The 26,256-nt window shown below is 39.7% G+C and overlaps 1 protein-coding gene across 24 annotated transcripts in view; it reads left to right on the forward strand.

The window, feature by feature from the left end:
• The window catches only part of DTNA (dystrobrevin alpha), a 354,755-nt gene that overhangs the window by 277,610 nt on the left and 50,889 nt on the right, over positions 1-26,256 (forward strand). For 15 of the 24 annotated variants that reach the window (XM_042909764.1, XM_042909771.1, XM_042909769.1 and 12 more), the window contains 5 exons: positions 5,441-5,546; positions 6,796-6,962; positions 9,359-9,483; positions 14,016-14,099; positions 15,824-15,913. In XM_042909764.1, coding sequence (XP_042765698.1) covers positions 5,441-5,546; positions 6,796-6,962; positions 9,359-9,483; positions 14,016-14,099; positions 15,824-15,913 — 572 coding nt within the window. Of the gene's footprint in view, positions 1-5,440; positions 5,547-6,795; positions 6,963-9,358; positions 9,484-14,015; positions 14,100-15,462; positions 15,741-15,823; positions 15,914-23,531; positions 23,610-24,169; positions 24,263-26,256 lie in introns of those variants that run through there. The other 9 variants (XM_042909773.1, XM_042909768.1, XM_042909778.1 and 6 more) reach the window with 4 other exon arrangements.

Here is a 26,256-nt window from a genome sequence, read left to right on the forward strand (position 1 = left end):
AGTCACTACTTAGACAAATTCTTCATGATAAACTGTAGTGCATCTTCCAGTCTCTGACAACTGACCTCTGAACCAGGAACTGAACTCAGCATACCTGGAAAATAATAATTGGTGGCTCCTGACCGTGAGCCAGGCACCATGCTAAGTTCTTTACTCGAATTGTCCAATGCAATCCTTACGACAACCCTATACCCTCGGCGTCATGCCTGCGATTATCACTGTAGGATCAAAAGGGCCGAATTGTCACTCAGCCTCGTATGAAACGTAAGTCTGGGCCAGCGCCAAGCTTCTCCAATGTCTAGCAGAGGAAACAAGAAAGGAATCACATACCACGTGTAACACACCACCAGGGAGGCCCAAAATGTGACAGACACGGATGCCTGCATCCCCCACAACGTGATGCATTAGGGGTTCAGAGTTACATGTTTTAACTGAGGGTGGTACAAATTAGCCCAGAGAAGCTATTTAGTGCTTGAGGGTTTCTGTGTTTATACCTGTCCAGTCACATAGAAAGTCTTCATGTCTGGCACCATTCTCTGGAGTGATGCAATGGTAGTTTACAAATCCATAAACTGAAGGTTTGTTTAAAATTTTTAAAAAATCCAAACTAACCAAGAATGTCCTCTAAAAGGATCCCTTAAATAAGAAATCGGTGCAGAGCAGCTAGTGAGAAGCTGCATTTAACTGCCTGGCTAGTAAACTTCGTGCATCTGTTTACTTGTGACCTAGGAGGTCGAAAGTGCCTCAGATCCCTGCAGGTCATGGATTTATGTAGAATCACAACTGTACACAACAACCAATGAGAGATGGGATGGTTTGATACACTAAGTGCTAACTCTGCTCCCGTGTTGAGTCATCCAGACAGCCTTTCTGACCTCTCCCACTCCCCCACCCCCAGGCCAGCTTAGGTCCCTCATCTCTGCCTCCAGATGAAGCATGCTCCCCTTTAGATCTCCCTTTGAGTTGGTAACATCAGAACGGTTCCATCGCCTAAGCCTCCTTCTACACCACTTCCTCACCCAGCAGCTCTCATCAGTCCACAAGTCCTGCTCATTTCACCTTCTAAACGTGTCTCCAGTCACTTTCCTCATCAGCACCTGTTGCCTGCCCTATTGTATTATTCTCCACCCTGGCCCCCGGCCCCTGGATTTGTTTATTTGGTGCACGCCCCATTGCATTCCAAACTATTTCCGAATGCCATTCTCAAGAGGCATCTTCAGAGGTTCTCAAAATGCATACAGTAGTACAACAGGGTAAAACTGCACAGAGAGAACATGAAGGAGGCTTCGTTTCTTCTCATCTATCCCTCACAACACCCCATCTAACCATGCCACTCACCTGCTGAGCAGCCTAATCGCCTGCAGGATGAATCTCCCTTTCTTCCAGACTCTGAGAGCCCTTCCATCCTTCTCCAGCTCACCCCTCTGCCTCCAGATGCAGCCTTCTATCTCCGTTCCTGCTCCAACCACTCCGTTTTCTGAGTCTGTGCTTCTCTGTCTCCAATGTCCTCCCATTTCTTGCCTCCAACTCCTTTTTCTTGCCCAAACATTGCTTTCCCCAAGAAGCCTTTCACAAAAGACATAAAGCCTCCTACCTTAACCATCTTCATATCTTAAACAGGTTGTTTCCCTATCTCATAAAAGGCACATGACAAATGCTTACCATACTGAATTTTACTGATTTAAGAGTTAGTGAGTCTTGGGGCACGTGGGTGGTTCAGTCAGTTAAGTGACTACCTCTTGATTTCTGCTCAGGTCATGATCTCACAGTTTGTGAGATCGAGCCCCACATCGAGCCCCATGTCGGGCTCTGTGCTTACAGCAAGGAGCCTTCTTGGGATTCTCTCTCGCTGTCTCTCTGACGGGCCCTCTCTTGCTCATACTTGCTCTCTCTCACTCTCTCTCTCTCAAAATAAATAAATTTAAAAAAAGAGTGAGTCTTCCCTTTTAACTGAAATTAACTGTTAAAATACTGTGAATTAATTCAAAACACAAGTTTATTAGCCTATTTTTTTCAGCTTCTTTACCCATTCCTCTATGGATGGACCCTTGGACTGCTTCCATATCTTGGCTATTGTAAATAATGCTGCAGTAAACACAATGGTGCATATATATTTTTGAATTCGTATTGTCATTTTCTTTGGGTGAATCCCACTAGTGGGATTACTGAGTCATATGGTAGTTCTATTTTTAATAGAACTTTTAATCCATACTGTTTTTCACAGTGGCTGCACCAACTTAATTCCCATCAACAGTGCCTGAGGTTCCATTTTCTCCACATCCTCGCCAACATTTGTTATTTCTTGTCTTTTTGATTCTAACCATTTTGATAGGTGTGGGGTGAAATTTCACCGTGGTTTTGATTTGTGTTTCTCTCATGATTAGTGATGTTGAGCATCTTTTCATGTGTCTCTTGGCCATATGTATATCTTCTTTGGAAAAAATATCTATTCAGGTCCTCTGCCCATTTTTAATTGGATTATTTGGTTTTTTGGTGTTGAGTTGTGTAATTGTCTATATATTCTGGGTGTTAACGCCTTATCAGATGTATTATTTGCAAATATCTTCACCCATTCTGTAGGTTGTCTATTTGTTTTGTTGATGGTTTCCTTTGCTCTGCAGAAGTTTTTTTATTTTGGTGTAGTTCCAATAGTTCATTTTGTTTCTTGTTTCTCTAGATGACTTTTTTTAAGTTTATCTATTTTGTGAGAGAGAGAGAGAGAAAGAAAACTTAAGCATGCACATGTGGGGGAGGAGTAGAACGAGAGGGAGAAGGGGGGGCGGGGAGGGAGAGAGAGATAATCCCAAGCAGGTTCCACACTGTCAGTGCAGAGCCCTATGTGAGGCTCAAACTCACCAACCATTGATATTGACCTGAGCCAAAATCAAGAGTTGGATGTTCAACTGACTAAGCCACCCAGGCACCCCTTGATGACTGTCTTTTATTTTAATACAACCTACCTGTTCAATAAGATTTATATATGATGTTACCACAGCACAAAGTTCCTTTTGAAATATCTTATAGACTGTCTTATTCCATAATTTTCTTATATATCCTCAATGATGAAAAATTTATATGTGTTGAAATCATAATAGCATTTTTGGAGACTTCCAGGAGTGATTTTCAGCCAGTCTCATGATCAAAATGGATAAGATTTTTTTAAGTATAAGAAGAGGCAACACAAATATAAATAAATAATAAGACCAGTTTATATTTGTGCTTCATAAACTGGCTATAACAGCAGTTTGAATGATGAAATTCTAAAACTGTTTGCATTGCTTCATTGGAGAAAGTACAAGCCATTCCAAGTAATTATTTTGAAAGACAGGATTATTTCAGATACTACAAATTGTGGTAACTTCTTAAAAAATGTTGTCTCATTACTTATACTTTACATAAATAGCTTTTTTTAATGTTTATTCATTTTTTTTTAATTTTTTTTTTAACGTTTATTCATTTTTGAGACAGAGAGAGACAGAGCATGAACAGGGGAGGGTCAGAGAGAGGGAGACACAGAATCTGAAACAGGCTCCAGGCTCTGAGCTGTCAGCACAGAGCCCGACGCGGGGCTCGAACTCACGGACCTCGAGATCATGACCTGAGCTGAAGTTGGCCGCTTAACCGACTGAGCCACCCAGGCGCCCCAATGTTTATTCATTTTTGAGAGGGGGAGGAGGGGCAGAGAGAGAGGGAGACACAGAATCCAAAGCAGTTCCAGGCTCCAAGCTGTCAGCACAGAGCCCAATGAGGGGCTCAGACTCACAGACCATGAGATCATGACCTGAGCCAAAGTCGGACACAACCTACTGAGCCACCCAGGCGCCCCTACATAAATATCTTTTAATAATAATGTTACCACCCTATAATACTTAAGCTATCTAGTATTTTGAGGGAAAGCTACCATTGTAACTATCTGCTGATAAAAAAGATTAATTAAAGAGTACCAAAATATTTTGTGTGTGAAACTACAAGGACTAGTATCAGATAGGTGCCTTGAAAAGGTATGATAGTTCTTCACAACCGATTTCTTATCTAAAGATATAAATCTATCCCTGGGCTGTCTGTTCTGTTCCATTGATCTAAGTATCTATTTTTGTGCCAGCAATACTGTTTTGATTACTATGGCTTTGTAGTATATCTTGAAATCTAGAATTGTGACACCTCCAGCTTTGTTTTTCTTTTTCAAGATTTTTCAAGATTGCTTTCTTTTTTGGGGGGGTCTTTTGTAGAGAACAGATGGTGACCAGAGGGGAGGTGGGTGGGGGGATGAGTGAAATAGGTGATGGGGATTAAGAGTACCATCATGTTGTTTTTTAATGTTTATTTATTATTGAGAGAAAGAGAGACACAGAGCGTGAGCAGGGGAGGGGTAGAGAGAGGGGGAGACCCAGAATCTGAAGTAGGCTCCAGGCTGTGAGCTATCAGCACAGAGCCTGACGCGGGGCTCGAACTCACAAACTGTGAGATCATGACCTTCGCCCAACCAACTGAGCTACCCAGGAGCCCCAAGAGTACCATTCATCTTGATGAGCACTGAGTAACATATAGAATTGTTGAATCACTATATTGTACACCTGCAACTAATGTAACACTGTGTGTTAACTATACTGGAATTAAAATAAAATTAAAAAAAAACACAAGCAAGCAAACCAAAAACTACCCCATCCATCTGATACTACAATTCAAAATTTCAAATAAAATAGTGATTTTTGCATATAAACCTGTTATTTTTTTGTTATTCATCCTGCTATAATATCATGTATTCATATAACTTCTTATTTTTGTCATTTTGAAGGAAATTTAAAATCCATTCCTTTTCCATATCAGAAAGGACCAGGATAATGCAGACAGATGCAAACTGAGTTAAGAGGAAAGATATATCAAGAAGGGAAAAAGAATTTTTGAAACTGTAGACTGTTCTAACAGTGAAGGGTCACTCCCTCCTCACAGGATTTCCTCCTAATCTTGTATGGCAAGAACCATTCACATTAACCATGAAGTATTTAGTACTTACAGAAGTGGAGAAAGTTTAGAAGGGAAGTTGTCCTACAAATGTAGAAGACCGAGCGACTGCTATGGGAATTGTGGCTTTACCACGACTGGGTAAAGTTGTAGAGAGCAAGTCTACTCTTTGTCTTTCCTTACCGTTTTCATACTGCCCCTCATACACAAAAGCGACCCTCTCAGAATTGTCGCTCTCCCTATGACAATATTGACTCAGCCTCAATGGAGATAATCCAGTCCTATGTGTGTTTAAGTGTTAAAGCAACCAATGGTTTAAATTCAGAACTAGCTCTTTAGGTATTAGACTATATTCTCGTTCTTCATGTATTAGAGGTTAATGGAATGTCCTCTTTCTTTAGTCGCAAAGGGCATGTACACAGCAGGTAAATTCACATTATTCTCTGTTCTAAATTTTTGTGGGGTTTTTTTGATGCAGAAAAAGGTCACCTTAAATGGTTTCTTGGACACACTCATGTCCGACCCTCCCCCGCAGTGTCTGGTCTGGCTGCCCCTTCTGCATCGGCTGGCAAATGTAGAAAATGGTGAGTAGTTACTACTGAGCTACGGCAGTTTTTAAAATTATTGAAATTGTTCTCTCAAGTCTACAGTTATTAAGCCAAGGTCGCTTAGTCGTTTTGAGTTTCGAAAGACCCTTTCTCCCTGATCCGTAAGGCATTAGAGGCTCACTGCAAAATTAGGAGAGTCAATTCCATAAACTCATTAAATCTCGCTGTGTGCCTCTCACTTACAAGTGGAGTGTGGCTGTAGACTGGCTCTAGCTGCAGAAGAATTTCAATAATGAATAGAACATTTTTTAGTATGATAGTGTTATGTTTAGGCATGAACTTCCAATACTGGTATTCATGGCATTGACTGTTCCTGGGCACTTGGCCAAGAATAGGTGGAGGAGATGGAAAGAAATTAGGTTATGGTACCTTGCTCCTCTGTAGTTATACGCTTCAAATGGAAGCTTTCGGTGATTGTGGTTACATAAATAACTTGACCAAAGGCCATTGCTTGGTAGCATGTAGACAATTACTTGGATCTGATTATTTGTTAGCTTCAAGTCTCAAGTATTTTACCTCACCTGCTTTATAATTCAAATTGTCTGCCAATGAGAGTGAAGCGTCTCTCGAACTACCTGAATTAGAACTGTATTCAGATAATTTACACATCTCTTTGGGCATCTGCCTGTCCATCTGCCTCTCAGGAAAGAAAAAAAAAATGTTAAATGGAGGCAATGTCACTCATGAAATAAGCCCATTAGCCACTCCATTATTAAAAAAAAAAATTCCATTCTCATCCAGTGTTTCTACTCTCCCTCATATCCCTTTCTTTTTTCTCCCTCTCATTTTCCATTTCTCTAACATTTGCTCTCTACCCATGCGACAGTCCGTTGTGTTCATCATTGTACTTCTGAGTCTTCCAGCGAGCTGTGCTAGTCTCCTAGAGACAGAGAGCAGTTTGGGGGAAAGACGGGTCAGTTTGGGGAATTTATATTCTTGTAGTGTAAGAGATGGGAGTAAAAGAGCAATTGGCATTGCATAAATCTGGTATTAAAAGAAGACCTATCCTCTATCCCATTTCATTTCCTCCACCTTCCACACACATGCTTGAAAAGGACAGCGAGAGTCCAGGGATAAACATGATGCTTCTCTCAGGCAAAATTGACTATCATCTGAAATCATGGCACACAGCAAAACAATGCAATTCCCATTCGGCTGTACTTTTCCTTATTCTGGCTCATACTCTGATTTGCTCATTTTTTTCTCCATTTACTACCCCCCTTAGTCTTCCATCCGGTGGAATGTTCTTACTGCCACAGCGAGAGTATGATGGGATTCCGCTACCGATGCCAACAGTGTCACAATTACCAGCTCTGTCAGGACTGCTTCTGGAGGGGACATGCCGGTGGTTCCCATAGCAACCAACACCAAATGAAAGAGTACACATCATGGGTAAGGCCAGGTCCAGTCAACACACACTTGGCTGCATGAGTGTCGCTTAGAATGCAAGAGAACATCAAGGATGGGGAGAGAATTAAAGAGCAAACCTACCTTCTCTAACAGTCCTTCCTTTCCTTTCCGTCCCACCCCCACCTCCCTGGGATGTCTTAATTGTTGTATCTGAATCCAGGGTCGCTTCCTAAGACTTAAACTATAGGAAGACTCAAACTATGTTACTTCTTGGAATACAGACAACTCGGTAATGGGTTAGATAACAACTGACCAAGCACCTTCTGGAACATAATTTCTTTTTCACAGTAGGTTAAGGCTCTTTCCAAGTTTTGTTTTATTTTGTTTGTGGGAATCGCTTAAAAATTATTGTTTGTTTCTTTTTTTCTTGGTTTCCGAAGTTCTGTTAAGCGCGCGACTAGAGCATAAAGGAAAGACGTGTGAGCCACGCGTCTTTTTTTTTTTTTTTTTTTTTTTTTTACTTTTTTGGAGGAGGGGAGATTGTGTCTATATGAGCAAATCATCTTTTTGTAAATAGTGTGAGTGACCAACTTGCCAAAAATGACTTGTCAGTGTCTGTCCATGTGATGGATGTGTGGGAGGAATTTGACCCATGAGCTTGCTGTTCACGCAGTTTAGTTGGCTGACCTGTGTCTCAGTTACACTCCAAGATCAGTTCCCCGATGTTGTTCTTTGTACTTCTGTGAAAGTATTGCTGTATATATGGGTTGGTTTTTGTTGCATGAACCATCAGACCTGTCAACCCCTCTTGGAACAGTTCTGCGTTAAAAGAAAATGCAAACTTCTTTTGAGTTTTTTTCTATATTTTCTGTATTTCAATTAACCTATAGTCTTTATTAAAGAGGAACTTACTGTTCTTTTTTTATAAAGGAGGTCTTCAGAAAATGCATTTTAAATCAGAATGTTCTCTCTAGGAATTATTATTGGGAACCAAGATTCAGTGTAAATATATTACTTTTTTTCTAGCATCTGTCAGGTTGTGAATTCAAGGCATCACAGTGATTCACTAAGGCATCGTCTACTGAGGGCTTTATGCCAGTTCAGATGCCACCTCCCACCGTTGGTTATGTCACATGCTGAGGATGGATATACTAACACAGATCATGAAATACAATTTAGTGCAGAAGATAGGAAAAAACACTTTCTATTTTCTTATGGTCAGCAGCCTACCAATTTTCAAACTTGCTCTATCTCAGATCCTGGAGGGCTAGTGTTCAAAGACTAAGCATTTTTTCATTGTTGTTTTATATAAATACTAAAGTCAGTTTGGGAGTCTCTTTCTTAGGGATCGTGGGCTCTTAAAATTATATGGCAGGGCAATGTCTTTCCAAAGTAGAATCAGTCTCCTCAAGAGGATAAAGAGGCTCCAGTGTTTATGGGGGTGAAGGGCTGTTGCTGTGGCTGCGTTTTAAATGTTCTAAGAATTATATCTCCTAGCAGAAGAAGAGGGACTTCTTAAATGCCCCCTATCACTTAGCTTTTAAATAATGAAGACAAAAGTCACTTCATTGTATTGCCACTTCTGGGCTCTGTGTGTAAAAGAAAGCGACAAAGTTGTAAGTGGCTTCTCATGGAAAAGTTGGCATAAAGATTTATTAAGTGTGATAGATTCTTTTTGATAGATTTGGCTGGAAGATTTTAAGATAAACATCCTACTGGTCTAAATGAAAAAGAGCGATCATGATGCTCTGGAAAGAACATGAATTTTAAACCCTAAAGCCTCAAATTGAAGCTCCACTTTTCCTTTTTACTGGATGTATCCAGCCACACCTGAGACATTTTGCACCTGGATGCCTGTGAAACCTTCTGCTCATCTTCTTACGTCCACTCCTATCTCCTCCCAAATCATTTTCTGTTCTTAAGCAGGAGCAATCCTTCTAGAATCACCTCTGACCCTGTCACCTCTATGATTTAAGTTCTTTCATTGTCTCCCTCTGCATCTGAGATAAAGACCACAGTCCTTGATGTGGCATAGAAGGACTTCAATGATCTGCCTTCTGCTTTCGTCTCCAGAGTGGGGTCTCTTCTTCCTCCATCTGGAATTACCTTCTCAATCCCTTGAGTTTTGATCAGAAGGACTCCTGCTGGTCCCTTGAGTCCCAGCTCAGATGTCCTATGCACAATGACTGCTTCCATTTATCACAGCATTTGCTAACACTAAGCAGCAGGAAGCAGGTACTCTGGTGGCTTGTCCCGGCACTTTAGTCCCAGCACTGAGCCAACTCTCTGACTTAGAGTAGACACGCACAGAAGACTTCATGCATAAACCAGTGAATGAATGAGTGAGTGAATGAGTATCTATTGTGAGAGCAAATCATCTCATAAAATACTACGTAAATATTAGTTATTGTCACTTCTACCTTTCTTCTCCTTTCCAGAAATCACCTGCTAAGAAGCTAACTAATGCATTAAGCAAGTCTCTGAGCTGTGCTTCCAGCCGTGAACCCTTGCACCCCATGTTCCCTGACCAGCCTGAGAAGCCACTCAACTTGGCGCACATCGTGTGAGTATCTCTGCCCTCCAGATGAAAAGATGTCTTTCGTCATTGACACACGTCCACATACATACAAGGCAAATTCATGTTTGTTGTCAGGGACCACATTTTACATTTTAATTTAAAAAAAAAGAAAGTGAAAATAACATGATTATAATTTTTACTCTAGGGGTATACAGTACTTCTGTCTTGATGTGCAAGTAAAGTATGCAACACTAATGTAAATCACCTGTAGGTGGAAAATATTCAAAAAGCATCATTATAAAATATAGATGTGAGAGAGTTTTTATAACTGAACATTAACAATCAATGGAATTAATTTTAAGAAAATTTTAAGGCGCACTAAGCCTTAATATCATGTGTGCTTTGGGTCCCCAAAATAAAAACTCTTTGCTGCATTTATCTGCAGAGCCAGTCATCTTAAAGATGTCAACAAATCTAGAAATTGTCATTGTCTTATCCTAAACTACACAACTTTAGAAGAATCATGACCTGTGCGTGGGAAGGTTGAAGAGGGAGAGTTGGGTGGTAAAATTCATCATAACATCCAAAAATAGACTAAAAAATTCTTTCTCCAAAGTATTTGTGAGTTTGGTGGGTAGAGAGTGGGCTAGGAAAGAGTGCTACCACCCATTCTTTCCACCCCCCAGAAGCCTCATGCCTGGGAGCCTCTCTCAGGCCTGCATGGCCAGATTACAGGGGAGGCTGAAGTAGAAGAAAATATTTCTTCCTTGGTGTTATCTTGGGCTGAAAAGAAGAAACAAGCATATCGTCTGCATCTGTGCCCAGTTAGGAATTATGTAGTCAAAGGTATGTCAGAAAGGCTCTAGAAAAGGTGGTCTCCCCTCTATACAAACTCCTTTTTGTTTTGCACCATTCAGCAGGACCTCCTGCACCGCAGGGCCTATGTTTGCTTGTTGACATCCAGAGCTGAGCTGATCAGACCTATCAAGATTAGGAATCCACCAGGGCAATGTCCATGCTTCAGGCAGTTCAGAATATGACCCATTAAAGATGCCGTGATGGATGCGACCTTTATGAAAGTAGTAACTCTTTCCTCTGATGGACCTAAGCAAATACCATCAAATGATTTGTGCTGTGATATGTCTATGGCTTTATGTAAATACTACAAGGCTCTGTCTGGTTTGCTCCCACGTGTGTTTTTGAGGGTTCACTGCCTTCAGCAATACACACAGCCTGGAGGCTTTTGTTGCGGGCATGGGCTAAGCATCCAAAAAACTAATGTAAGCCAATTAGGTAGAATGTGGTTAACTTATTTTTGGAAATTTTTATCCTGAAAATAAGCCAGGGGTAAATAAATCTGGGGAGTATCCCAAAGGGCCAGTCACTTGCAGAAAACGACCTCATACGAGCTGTTCTTATTAAGATCTCAACTGTTCTTCCCATAGCCAGAGACAATCACTAAGTTTTTAATAAAAGAATAAAACTGAGAGCAAGTCTATGCTGTCTGACCTCTGCCATGGAGTCATTTCCTACCAGCCTGGCTAAGAGTTTCACCCCAGAGAACAACGTTCAATCAGAGCTGATGGGTGTAAGGAAAATAGAGAGTGGATGTGAACAGCCTGACTCTAAGAGCTTTGAAGTGGAACAGAATTAGGAATGCTTCCTCCCACTTGGAGACAAAATTAGGAAGTGAGGCAGAGTGAAATAAATTTCATGGTCAGTCACACTGCAGTATTACCTAGCACAAAGCCTGTACCCCGTCATGCTCCGGCCTGGTGTGTGTGTGTGTGTGTGTGTGTGTGTGTGTGTGTGTGTGTGTTATTTAATTGGCTAATGAGTAAACAAACTTTTAACCTTAATTTCTGATGTGTTATTCAATGAACTAACTGAGGGCAATCTCTGCACAATTTGAGTTCCTTGAAGAGTTTCAGGATTCTCTTAAAATTCTCCACTAATATGCCTTTTTCTGGAAAAAGTTCCATATATTTAACCAGATTCTCCAAATAGTCCTCGAATCAAAGTAGTGATCTATACTCACTGATAATATATTTTTCCAGGATGAATGTCTCAACTTTAAAATGCAAATTGTAGAAAATATTTCATTATTGAAATAACATACAAGAAATTCTGCACGCAGAATGCCCAATCTATATTAGACCAGAATTTCTTTTCTGTTTTTAACTTTAGACGTTTTTCTCTCATTTACTATTCAAATGTCTTTTTCCTAAATAGATACCCATGTCTTTTTCTTTTTGTTTTTTGGATAGGAGTATCTAAGACTTCTAATTTTAAAATATGCTGTTCATTTAGCTATTCCAAATTATCATAGATACATAAGGCTGCTTAAGTGGTGACATTTTGGTATTTTGGCATTTGTTCTTAGCTATTGTATTTCTTGTCAATTTTACCATGATTAACAGTCTCTATTCTATTCAATTCCTTGCTGCCAAAAGTGATACTTGGTAAGTAGTTCAATAGTCCCCTGTGTGCTTATAAAGACTTATAATCATAAGTGGTTATGAGACACAAAACAAGTGAGTAACGTGAGGCCACTTTAAAGGTAATTCTGCCTTCAGCTGAACACTTTCCATTCACAAGACAAATGCCAATTTTATAAAAACGTCCTCTGTGAAGGTCTCGTCCACAGGGAAAAGTTTGCACTAGATCCCTGTGACTTTATCTTGTGGAGCTATTTCTTGTTCATAAGAATAAATACGTTTAAAATTCCCAGCGTGACCTACTTATTAGGTAAAGTAACTTCTCATTTGATTATGGAGGAAATAGGAACCTCAGTTCCTTTGACAGCCACCATTTGGTGCCAAGGTTAGTTATAGTTGTGTCCCAAGTTCAACATTTCCATGATGAACCTGAAACATGAAGCCATTCGCTAAGAAACTGCAGTTTCAGCTTTGCGGTGGCCAGGTTCCATAGAGTAAATTTACTAGGCTCGGTAAAAAGCATTCCAACTCTACTTGTTTTCTCATTTCCTGGAGCTAGAGCACAAAGGGAAAATTAAAAAAGACAAAAGAAAACCAGAAACGTGGGTCAAGTTGATAGTTTCAAACTTCTTGCAAAGTTAACAATGCAGGTATTTCATTCTTCTTACTGTTTTAAAATCCGATTTACCTAACTTTTCAAAAATCACATAGGACATTTGCATAAAATTAACATCCTTCTTACGAGATGAAAGTGTTGTGCTCAAGGTAGAATTAGTTTTAAACTAGCCTCATGTGGGCCAAGACACATCCTAGATAAATAATGCAAAACGCTAAGATAGTCTTCAAAACTGCAGCTAATATATTTACAGTAGATAAAATAGTTAAGCGCTATTTTGACCTCATCCAACAGATAACGTCTTTAAAAATCTTAGAATACTGTTCAGCACCAAGTACCGGGAACCAAAATTTCAGTGAATTTTTGCAAATAGTGCTGTCAAAATTATAGCATCGTGTCCACTCCCATAAACGCACTGAGACAAACAAGTCTACCTTTTCCCCAGGATCTCTGCATTGTGGAATCCAACACCAGCTGGTTCCCTAAGGTAGAAACTAAACCATTGCAAATGTGTCTCTTGATCAAGCCAACACAACTAGATTCTGTAGGCTACTGTGATTAATATCTAGTGTTCAAGAATTCTGCACCGTCAAACTCGAATATGGAACTACCCTGAGATCAAATGTCCTCTGACTCAAAATGATGCCCTGCCTCATTATCCATATTCTGAACTCTCAATTCCATCTCATAGAGCATATTCCAGCGAACCTAACATAAGACTAAAAACCACTTGGAGATGAGATAGGCATCTCAGCTCTACCATTTTGCCTGAACCAAGACCTTAGTGATAGGGACAGAATGCCAGGCGATAATGGAAAATACCGTTGGAATGGCAGACCCCGTGTAGTCGGAGCTTGAGGCCGTGTACAATTCTGAGAAATACTGAACCCTATTTTCTTTCATCATATGAGAAGAACTGAAGTTTATGGGATGCCTTGCACTATGTGCCCTATTATACGGAACATCCAGATAATAGAAACTCACTAAACCCTGTGGTGTTTGACAGCATCTTCACATAGAACAAATAGGGCATGGTATGCTTTTGCAACTGAGTCGCTCCAGACCAGGTATATTGAGAAAGGGCCATTGTCACGCGGAGCACAGGAAAAGCTTCTGAAGCCCCAGGAATCCTCTGCTTTCCAAGAGGATGTAGATTCTGCTTATCATTAATTTTTCAGAGCTTCTCCTTTTAGAAGACAGTGGATCTGAAGCTGCCCCAGAGTCCTTGCTCCATTCAAGCATGTGACTCAGTGAAACAGCAAGACTCAAAGCTCACGGATAAATATTCCTATGTCATCCAGAGGTCTTCCTCCTAATTGTTAATGGACATTCCACGTTTTCAAGGAAATGTAACTTCCCAGAACACTTAAATAATTTCAGTGCAAAATACAAAATTTTGTGTTGATCCTGGGGATGATAGATCTCTGATCTTTGCAGCCCTTTTCCTGGAGAGATGGTGGATAGTTTTTAACTTGTGACTTTTACTTGTTTTAACTTTCCACCCACACTGTACTTCGTTTTAGGCCACCCAGACCTGTAACCAGCATGAATGACACCCTCTTCTCCCACTCTGTCCCTTCCTCAGGAAGTCCTTTCATTACCAGGAGGTAAGTTCCCATCTTATTATGAAATAAGCCCTCTCTTTGGTAATGACCCCTAATTCTGGGTTAAGAAAAATTTTCTAATGTAAGCCAAGTGTGGAAGATGACTGTTTGAAACTAGTTTGTAAATATCTGTCACAAGTTTTCACTTTCGCTCATTTGGATGCTTTCGAAGATGGCTGGGATGGCTTTTGGGATTAATGTCACTTCTGGAAACTTGCATTTACGATTCACCCACAGTAGGAATGTGGGATATGTTTAAGTTTTATGATCAACACACATGTATTCCATCTCGTTGAGAAAGTCACCTTTGTATCACTTGGAATGGCCCATTTAAGCCGGGGAGTTGGAATTTCAAGATGCAATGGGAAATTTATTACGTACGTTCTGAAACATGGTATAATCTCATCTCAAAATTTGGTGAACTCTGGAGTTCCTGGGGCTAAAAGCTGGAGATCAAACTTGGAAGTATAGTTTCCACATAAGTGATTTCAGGGATTATAACAAGAACTTTTTTAAAAGGGTCTCCTGTTTTTTATACAAAGATTCACTCCCATGTGAGCAAAGAACAGGTGAAGCAAATACTTCTCTTAGAGCTAGCTTGATAAATACGCAGGGTCAAGAGATACTCCAAATCATTTGATCAAATCTCACCAGTAAAGTACCAGGAACTTATTTTATCAATACATGGAGAAGGCTCACAGGAAAGCAGAAACAAAGGTAAGGAAAAGTGGAGTGAGTAATGAACCTAAGATTTCAAATGCCTTTCAGCAGGAAAAAAAAAAAAAAAAAGAAAAAAGCAACCTCATGTTTCATAAAGCGAACATAATCAGCCTTTTCCCCTGGCGAGGTTTCTGAAGTACCAGTTTCACTGTAATATCCTGGTACATTCAAGTGAGGGTTTGCAGACAATGAGACTCAGAACACTGCTGATTTTTTTCCCTGAGTTCCTGTATTTGCCCATCAGCAGGAACGGGAGATGAAGATGTTCCCCATAATTGTAATTAGAGTAATAAATAGAATGTTGTAGTTGGCGGTATTGCCCCCCCCCCCTAAATTAAGCAGGTCTGTAACAAGGGGAAATGAGGATGCACTTGAACTGCAGAACACCCACAGTGAAATAACATGGTTTAGGCGCTGTGTGTTCCTTTAAGCGCTCCTTTTCAAAGCCACAAGCATATTCAACCATCTTTTCCAAAACAAAATCATAAACTGTAAAATCTGTAAGAGACACGGGCCTGTAATCTATCTAGGGAAGATCTGCCATGATGTTAAGAAAGATGTGCTTTTATTAGGAAACCCTGCATTCTGCAAATGTCAAGCAGAGGTAGACCCCATCCTTACTGAAGGTCGTTTTATATCATTTCAGCTCGGACGGTGCTTATGGTGGATGCGTCTAGATGGATAACATGGCTTCCTCTCCTCTAAAATATCCCTATAATATACTTTGAGCTGTTCTGGTTCCTCCAGGGTGCATGGTACCCATTAACCCAAACTATGATCATTTCCCCTTTTTCCCATTTTCAGTCCTGTTGGAATGTTCTCTGTGAACCACAGATAACGTTGTTTAAAGATTGCAGTTCTTCTGTCACCACGGAGGTTAGCCTCTGGTTTCTGTTTTGAGGGTGCTGTTCAATAAAGCTGTGTACACTGAATGCCTTTCCTCTCTGAGTGGGCCTTGCTCTGTCCATGGAAGGTTTTAATGAGGTCTCATTGTTTGCACCCCTCAGGTCACCTGAGGGGATAAGTGCATCCAGCCCTGTGGCTGAAGAGCATTCGCTCATAAAGCTGTATGTAAATCAGCTTGACCACGGCTCACGGTCAGTATCCCAGCGCTCAATCACTAATCGTAGTTGTTCCATAGCTAGACTGTTAGTCATTCTCCTCCATCACTAAAATCCTCTTCTAGTATGTCTTAGTAGAGATATAGAAGTCTTCCGGGATTTCATGAGATTCCGTGGAGAATTTTCAACTCGAACTGGGCTTCTCAGCTCTTTCCTCTCTTTTCTGCTTATGTTAATTGATTTCACAGCCTCATACCCGTATACATGAGATGCATATATATGAAGAGTACCAAGCCGATCTTCTTCTTTGGATGAAACTCTGCTTTTGTATAGTTTGCAAGACCCCAGTTGGTGATTTCTTAGATTCTTGAATCAAAGAGCCTCTTGGAATGATCTTTAGCACTAATGGCCTAAGACTAGGACAATGCCACATGGCTGGACCATATTGTAGTAAAAAACTTGAGAATTTGTATCCACTATCCCTACTAAGTCTGGACCACTCTTCCCCCAGGTCAGGCAGTCTGATTCCTATTTTTTATATATATATTTTTAATGTTTATTCATTTTTGAGAGAGAGAGCACAAGCAGTGGAGGGATAGCGAGAGAGGGAGGCACAGAATCTGAAGCAGGCTCCAGGTTCCGAGCTGTCAGCATAGAGCCCGATGCAGGGCTCAAACCCGTAAACCACAGGATCATGACCTGAGCCGAAGTCAGCTGCTCAACCGACTGAGCTACCCAGGTGCCCCTGATTCCTATTAAAGTAGCAATTTAAAAACGAACTTCATGCTCTCAATGCTTAATTTCTATCACTTGATAATGCTGGTTGGTGACCCACTGTTTATTTCTTAACCACGTTCATACACGAAGGTCGATGGAAACCCATCATGCCAAATGTAGGCATAAATTATAGGTCCTGTTCTTCCCACAACTGGAACTGAACCAAACAGATATGACCTAGAGCTCTGCCCTCACTCCTGCCCAAACCCAACCGCGCTTTTTAAAATCTAATAAAACCTAAAACTTAAGCAAGCAAGGATGGCACTGGTCAGTGTTAAGGCAGCATTAAGAAATTAGGGAGCTTTAGCACACAGGTATTTTATTTAGCCTGAGCTTTTGGCCTTTCGTATTGTGACAGATTGGGGAAAGATAAAGCAGGACAAGGATGAATTGAAATCACCACTGCAGAATCCTCTCTACAAACCCCTGGCATTACTCACCTAGAGTCCTTTACAAGCATACCACTTTGATCTTCAGAAGGCAGTAGGGTATATCTTTGAAGTCTTTTGACACCCTAGCAATACACCTCACACAGATTTATGAGTGTGTATAGCTCTGGTTACCACCACCATCTGCCACAGCCCCCGGTTCTTATTTCCCTTTCTAGCTGTGCACTTGATTCACTTTTCCCTTACGTAAAAGAAAAGAGGAAATTCTCAAAGGCGCTCTCCCTTAAATGTTTGATGTCTGTGTGTGTGTGTGTGTGTGTGTGTGTGTGTGTGTGTGCGCGCGCGCAGTTAGGTACAATGTGGGCCAAAGGACCCAATTCATGGGCTAATTCACCTCATGCATTTTTGTGATCATAACTATATCCCTAAACCTAGATTATTTTCTCATAAATGCGTCAATTTAAGTGAAAAAATGTTGGATCAGTGGAAGTCTATCATCACCACTAGGAAAAGGCTCCAGTAGCCATGTATGGTGTGGCAGCAACATTTTCTAAGCTTATGAAACATAGACTGTCATTATTGTAAGTAGTATTGCCAGGCCCAAAGGGTCCCTTCTCCCCTTCACCACCTTCAGCCCCTGCATCTACTATCTTTGCTGGCATCATGCCCCCTTTGTAAAGTCCCAATCACCTTGTCAAAATCCTTGCCTCGTTTATGGGAGAAAGTTAACCAGGCCTTTCCTCTGTAAAATAAGTTTCTTTACTTACGGCCATCTTTTTCATTAGCCACAACAACATAGTAAAAGTTTGAATGGCTGCGTTCTTTTACCTCCAATTTTAGAACCATTTCTTAAAGGTCTCACGTATATTTTCACAAATGCAACCTCTAAATTAATAACTGCTCACAAATCACTTTGTCCGTTATATATATAGCCAGATCTTGTCGCTCTCCCAAATACCAGAAAATTGCTTGTGATTCATAGAGTGTGTCAAACACAATCTAATATGCTGGTTTCTGGTTTGTCACAATGACATTTGGTTAACAACTGATACCATATTAGACTCAGTTACGTGCATGGGGAAGGCACACCATCCACCCCAACCACTCCGCAAATCTGGATTCTTCCCAGTGGAGCAGCATTTGTGAGATTTGTGTTGGTCGACTGATTGGTCAGTTGGTGGATTGGTTTGGGTTTTCAACCACAGAAAGGCTAATCCACTGTGTCTTTTTCAGTTTTTTTCAAACACTTTGCTTATCCTAAGATTCTTTGCCTCACAACCCAGATTTGTTCATCAGACTTAAAACAGTCACACTAAATTCTAAGCATTTGTGCTTTGGTAATCAGAAGTGAATTGAAATAAAATCAAGGCATTGAATTGGCTTCTGAAAATCAACGTTTTCTCCATGGTTCATTTTTTTCTAAGATTAAAGCCCATCCTTTCCAGTCAGGAAAATAGATACATTTATAAATCAGCATCGTAAAATAGACAAACTTATAAGCCGACCACCCTGAAGGTTTCTTCACTCTTTTTCACTCTTTATGTTGTCTGAAATTTCATGAAATTTGAAATAATTACTCTTTGAAGTTAATTCTTTATTCCATGTAGCCCCAGAGCTCCACTAATGTGCTAGTTTTATTTTCAAATTGGAAGTACACTGGTCTTTACACTCCACTCTGTTTCCGTACAAAACTGTTAGTGCGTGATTACACCTGCAGCCACCTCCCTTCCGCCCTTCCGTAAGCTTTATTCTCTTCCTGCGGCTGCTTTAGTTCTTCTCTGTGCGTGCCTTGCACCCAGCAAACTTTTCTAGATGCTCTTTTGGCTAAAATGCAATTGACACAGCTTGATGATATCTGGGGGGACAACATAGTAAATGTGGTGAATCACATATGGCCTAAGAATTCTTATTATTTCCTCCACAGTACCTGCTTAAAAGATGGTCTGGCTTTCATGCCAGCCTGAGTTGATGACAACTAATTTTCCCGCCGAAACACTGAGCTATTTTTTATGCTTGTTTGCTGATTTGTAGGGGGCAGATGGTTTGTCTCAGATCTCAGATATGGAAAGCTAGAGAAGGAAAGGAAAACAGAATTTGTCCAGAAATTATCTCGACAAAACTGACTTGTGGACACTTTTTTATGGTTTTTAAATTAGTTTAATGCCCTTGTTGCTAGTCTGGGTTAATTATAGTGAGAGAAATTAAATAAAAAACAGCTTTTTGAGATATAATTGACCTACAATTCAATGAATATATTTAAAATAAGTGCACAATTCAGTAAGTTTTGACATATATAAACAATGCCGTATGTGCATATACACGTATGTGAATATGCACATTAAATGTTCATATATGTTATGAACATATATGTTTATAAGTGTGTGTGTACACACGTAGAAGTATGGCTATACACTATATGTGTGCATGTGTTTACATACATACATGAGAAGCAAAATTTTGTTCACGATTAACAGTTACTTCAGAAGGGACCAACTTCCATGCTTCACCTGTCTGAACACCACGCAAGGTTATCAGTTATTTAAAATCAATAAAAATGAATATATCTGTTTTTAATTTGCCATTATTCACATATCATTTTCCATTTAACCATCGTGATAAGAATTATTTTACCTTACATAATTTGTTTATGTAATACTGCTGCTCTGTGAGACTACATCCAGGACTTTTATTTAAATTCTTTTATTTTCATGTTTAATAAAAGAAAAAAAATATTTGACCAGGGCTAATATAGTAACACAGCATAAACAAAAGTGGCTTTTAAAACCATATTTCAGGTGTAAGCAAGACTCCAGGGAACATTTCTGTGTGATCATGTTACCTTAGACTACCCCAAAAATGTTTGCGCTTCAGCAAAAATACTGACACCTGTTGTCACCCTTCAAAACCGAAGGTGAATTTTAAATAAATGAGACATTTTGAACTTGCTCTATTGTTCCAGAACTCATCATTGTATGTGTGCATATGAAAAAATTTGGGAAAAGGCCATTTATCTTTATAGTTGCTGTTTTCCAGAAGTCTGAAAAGGAATTAGTAAGAACATACAAAATTTTTTAGAAACAAAAAAACCTAAAGGAGTATTTCCTGCCTTTTTTTCTTCCAGCAGAGCACATAAACTTCAGATTTACCTTGTCATACCCTCCAGGGTACGATGGTCACCACAGCCATTAATGTTAGTGTGTGCACAGAGGAATGAACTTATACAATGCCAAGGACCTGGTGGGGGGAAAAAAAGAAACAGTGAGAAAAAGAGATATGTGTACAGAGCTTTAGAGATGGTGACCCTGCTTTTCCTCGGGACTCAGATTAGAAAAGATTTATCGTACATGGTCAAGAGGAGCTCCAACTAGTTCCCACCTTCAGAAATTAAAAGGAAGGACACATTTTGATTTGAGAACAAGGCATGTAGAAGAAGGAGAGGCTTTTACAGATAGAGTCGTGTGCAAGCCATTGTTGCATTTTTGCACACTGACATGCCGAAAGCATTATTTCAGGGGAAGAATGTAGGTTTTAATGCGCCTGATCCCAAAGCCCACAATGAATTGGAAATACGACCTAACTTCTCCACACAAACAGCCAAGCTACAAAATGAAAGTTTAAAAATCTAGTATAGTCTGTAAAACATGGTGAGTGTATATTGCTTTGAAGAAATGATAATAAACTATATACTGTTAGTCTCCTCCCAACTCAGGAGAAAAGTTTTTCACTCTGCTTTCCTTCCTCGGGCTCTTTGGGAGCCACAAAAGAAATTCTGGTGAAGATACTTCACATGAAAATCTTTATAGACCCAAGCCTTAGGTGAAATCTGCCTCTCCTGTCGACTCTGTAAGTTCTTGATCCATTTCATTTAGAAAGAGTGGCTTTTTTTTTTCTTGTCTTCATCATGAACTTGGCTTCCTCTATACATGGTTATATTTTTGGCTTCCCAGAATTTGAGAATTTGAGACTAGTTCTAGGAAGTACAGAAACTATGTGGACAATGAGTACCAAAAGTCAGAAATGCTCTTGGCCCTAGATACTAAGAGCTGTAGCAAAATGAAGTAAATGGTATATTTCCACAAACTCATAAATGCAGAGAGTGTAATTTCCATATTTTCCAAGAACTGGTTTTCCCAAGAAGTCATGTGGGAGGCAGAAAAAACATAAAAGAATTTTAATGATTTCTTCAAACCCACACTGCCAAGGGCCAGTGCAAAGAAAATGACAACAAAATGAAAAGAGATGTATGCAGATAGAATGTCTGCTCCTCCTCCCTTTGAAGGAGGAAAGGATTTGGGAAGAAGAAGAAAGGAAGAAAAGGAAGAGAAGAGGGGAGACAGGCAAATGGAGTAGGGGAAGGAGAGAGGGGCTCAAAGAATTAGGAGGAAAAGAATAAGGCCACCAAAGGACAATCTGGGCCACTGCTCGTTTCCTGAAATCAGCAGACTTCCTCCTGTGCTAGTGCCTGGCAATGACCAAGTGGCAGGATGCACTCCTGGGGCTCTGCGCACACATCACCTTCTTCCTGTGAGACTTCACTGGAGTAATTGGTGGCAAACGCATCCTCACGGTTGATCCTCTTGTGTTTCTTTTCTTCAGTGGTCCTTTCTTTCTTCTTGTGCATTCAGCACCAGAAGTTGTACCTGTGTAATTATTAGGCTTTTGATTTAAGGAAATACCATCACAATTTCTGGGATTTGAGGGACGAAAAGCATAACAGGGCAGAAGTAGTTACGTTTGGAAGGAAGAATTATTGATATTTCACGCCATGTTTTTAGTGGTCTTGCAGGGATTGGAAACCAATTATATAATAGGTACATCTATCTTGAGTTCTAAAACAAAAAGTTGGGGAGGGTGGTAATTGGGCAGCAGAGAGACTGTAGTTACTGGATAACGAATACAGAGGGATATGCTTCAGGAGACAAGGTTTGGAATGCTGTTTTGGTGGGATGATGGGAAAATACCAACAATGATGGTGACGTAAGGTGGCTATTTTGTCCTAATGGACAGTTTCATCACCTTAGAAGGGGAAGATCAAAATGCTGGAAAAAAAAATCATTATGTTCATCAAGAAATTAAATTCTCCTAGAACATTAATCATTTCATTCTTAAAGTCAATTCCATTTGTGTAGTTTTAAGTAATAGGTGCATTCCTGAAAAGCTAAGTGAGATCACACATTCAACAAACATGAGTGCCTACTCTCTCCTAGACATTTGCTTTATAAATCAAATTTTATTTTTAAGTTTTCCAGCGACCTTATAGTACATACAATACTAAAACAAGAATTCTAATCACAATATGCATAATCCTAATGTGAAATTTACTTGCACATTTGTATTTTTGTGTGTGTGTGCTTCATGGTCTGAAAGAGTGATACTTTGTAATAAATCCTTAAAACTCATAAAGTTTTTAAGATTTTAACTACTTTACAAGCCATCTTAATACGTACATACATTTTAGAACTTGTTGAAAAGTTGGGCAAGTTTTTGATAAGACCTCATAATTTCAATCCAAGAAATTAACAACTTGCCACCAAACAAATCAGACAGTTAATTTTTGTATTCACCATGAAAGGGGTGGGTGGATAGTTTTAGGTCCACCAGTGTTACAGGGAAAAAATTCTTAACCTGCAAAGGAGCAAGTTCCCTTTAAGCACATTACAAGTAAAATTGTAATACCAACAATCAATACTATTTTCCCAGTGAAACATGACCAGTAGATCTTGGGTCACTTTGGCATGGCCACACTTTATGAATTATTATTTCTATTTCTATTTATCCCTTAATAAAACTACACTTTAAACTTTTCAAACTGGCATTTAAATTACTAAATAAAATGAGTATTCCTCATAATGAACCTAAAATGTTAAGAATTTGCTATAATGATGGGATTCTAGTCACCAGTTACAGACACAGGGAAGATGAATATATATTTATAAGGAGCAAAGGTCTATTTCTCTGTTTCTCTGAAAGTTTTCTTTGCAGCTTCTCAGCAAGGGTCAGGTGACTTGTGCCTGGAGTGGTAAAGCACTTCTAATATGACAGCAATCTTCTAACTAGGTAATTTTCAAGTGTGTATTCAATTCAGAAAGTTGGACAAAATAAGGAAGGCTGGAGAAGTATACTTTTTAAGTGGGATCTAAAGGCTGGCAGGATTTCGTGAACTATTCGACTGTTGACATGATAGTCTGTAATGAATGTTGAATGGATTTTCATGATGTCCAGGCAATGCAATCTATTTGTTAAACAAATTGCAGAGGTCAACCCGTGGATCATGGATGGTTGTGTAATTGCAATTATGGTTCTCGGGCCAGGTTTCTACTCCTAGTTCAACTCTGTGGAAATCTGCAAACATCTTGAACATTTCAAAATACCAAGAGAGCTGTCCAAATGGAGCTTGGATCTAGACTTGGGAGTGTCTGTAGCCAGTTCTATTCTTGAATGCATTGCTGTGTTTACCCTCTTCTTGGCTTTCCCATCTTATTAACTAGCTCTCCTCCCAAGGACAGTGAAGTAGAGCAGAACAAACTGCTGGCTAGGGCTGCTCCAGCTTTTCTGAAGGGCAAAGGGTAAGTTAAAGCCAGAGTGTCCTGAAACCCTGAATTAACTCAACTAAAAGTGGAGATTCCTTGTGTCAAAAATGCTTTGTGTTTGAAAGACCGTCTTCGATTTAGCAAAAGCAGCTCTATTATAACCCAACTAACGGCACCAAGTAGTTCTTTTGAGTAGACACATCTGTGTAATTCACTTTCCCTGATTTCCTTTTTTTTAAAATGACTAAACTTCAGATTTGATTTTCCAAAGGATACTTACTCTTTGCTTGCAACCCAATCAATGTGTTTACCGTACAGATGAATTTCTTGGCTTTACTGGCTTGAAGAATGCAATTCTGTTTTCTTAAAAGTTACTTTACCTAATTGGAAATCTTTATTTTTAAACTTAGTGAAATGAAATTGTGTATTTCATTGCTTGGATTTTGCTTGGATTTTTCATAGAACATCACTTATTTTTCCTCTACCTGCTTGCTTTTCCAAATGCCTTTTCTATCACGAACCCACTCCCACCTGCTCTGCCTATTTCTGTCCGCCTCTCCTCCCAACACCCTTTCTTTCCTCCTGCCCTGTTTCAGGATACAGTACAGCCTGAATGTGGCAGACAGGCTGGCTGATGAACATGTTCTCATCGGGTTGTACGTCAACAGGCTCCGGAACAACCCACCATGGTTAGTGCAGGTTTGGCTGCTTGACTGTCCTTAGAGAGGGTAACAGTCTGCTCCCTTGACAAGAAGTCTCAGCAAGGGGCAAGTGGATGCCCTTAGGGACCTAAGGCTCACTAGGTCATCTTTGAATTGATTCAAATTAGACGTCCTTCATGACGTTAGTTTGAACACTTCCCACTCATATACCATGGAATTCATATCCTTGTTTAAACATAGCGAAAGGCAAAATTTGTGTAAATGGATGCCATGCTAAATATTAGCCTTCAGTGGATGCCGGACTCTGGGTCTCCCCAGTCAATTGCATTATATGTGCCACGTCAAATGCCCGCAAAATAGTGATGCAAGAATTTTCTTATTCCAAGGACATGGATACCTCCACTGATTTGGAAGACAATGCTCCATTAATTTAAGATTGAAGTAAAAGAGAGGAAAAGTGACAGGATGGGATCATACCATGGAAATCATTTCCCTAATGATAACAGTGGGAGAAATTGTCTTTCAACTCTTCTCTGGCTTACAAATGTTTCTGGGTAGCCATCCTGATAAAGTCTGCTTTCAAGTCCCAGAATATGCAAAGCTTTCTTCCAAATGTGTTAAAATGTACGAATTCAGATAGCACCTGTGTATTCAGATAAAGGCATTCTTAAAGATTTTCTCTTCCTATTTTAATTGCGACGTAGGAGATTCCTCTCATTGGTTAAAGTTACTTGGTTGTGATAATATACATGGGGTAAAAATGAAGATAAGTGGACAGACTATGTATTTATCATATGTTTCAGCCTAGTTTAGACTCCTGATTTACAAATGTGTTTACCCGTTTCTTAGAAATATGTGAATTTTGCTTAGTAACTCTAACTTTCTCTGAACTAAAAGCCAATGGACTTCTTTTTTTTTGTAATTATTAACTATGAAGTGAACCAAGGGATTAAATTGCCTTTAAAATAGCTGGCCTCCTTTCCATTACAATTTCACAAAAAGCATCCCTGAAACACATGATGGCCATTACTCAGTCCTCATCACCTTCGCCACTTGGTATTGTTAGCCACTTCTTTGTTTCTAGAACTCTCCTTCCTGGACTGTTTCCTGTTCCCGATGCCTGTAACTGTTCTTACAAAATTAGTACATGAGGTGTTTTAGGAGATAATGATGTACATCTATTAGAAGTTACATATTTACCTTAATTTGTATCTTAAAAATATATAAGCAGCACCCTAGTTTCATTTTATACCATGTCCTAGTTTCACGAAGATAAAATTAAATAGCACTCTTCGGTTAACCCCACCTTTTGTTCAAAGTTGCCGAGCTTGTAGGTCACACAGTTCCTCTTCTTTATTATATCTCAGCCTCTCAAAAGTATGAGCGAGAAGAGTGACAGCTTTAATCTTACTCCCAGTGAATTTGGTTCCCCAATGTTATATGGTATCTGAAACAATAGAACTCAATATGGAATTACCAAAAAAAAAAAAAAAATGTATTGACAGTCCTCAAAGAAGAAGTCAATACAGATTCAATCGTGTCTGAAGGCGAAGCTGTGGTCTCACACTGTGTCCTCTCCCCCATAATTCTGAGCACACTCCAGCTACTTCCAGCACTCTTCTTTGACCTTTTCTTAATTAAATTTGTGAGAAAGAAATCTCCAAAGAGGAAATCTCACAGTTTGTCACCACCAGCCCTTTTCCCTACTCAAGTGATTGATCACAATGACTTGATGGTCACTTAAGACAGTAAAACTGTCTCAGCAGAGACACCTCACATCTGCTTGATGAACGCAGGAGGCCATATCTATTTGGAAAACAAAGCAGAATTTAAGACTGACCAACGAAGCCGACTCCTTGTGAATATCTATTGCCCTCCGTATTTCTCAATGCTTTCTCCTGTTCTTAAAAATTCCCAACTCTTTTTTGAATTTCTCATTTTTCCTGTATTTCCTTTTTGTTGAATTACATCCTCACCATTCCCCACACTTGCCGTGATTATATAAGTGATGGGGTGATGTC

Source organism: Panthera leo, chromosome D3, assembly GCF_018350215.1.
Source record: "Panthera leo isolate Ple1 chromosome D3, P.leo_Ple1_pat1.1, whole genome shotgun sequence".
NCBI lineage: Eukaryota > Metazoa > Chordata > Mammalia > Carnivora > Felidae > Panthera > Panthera leo.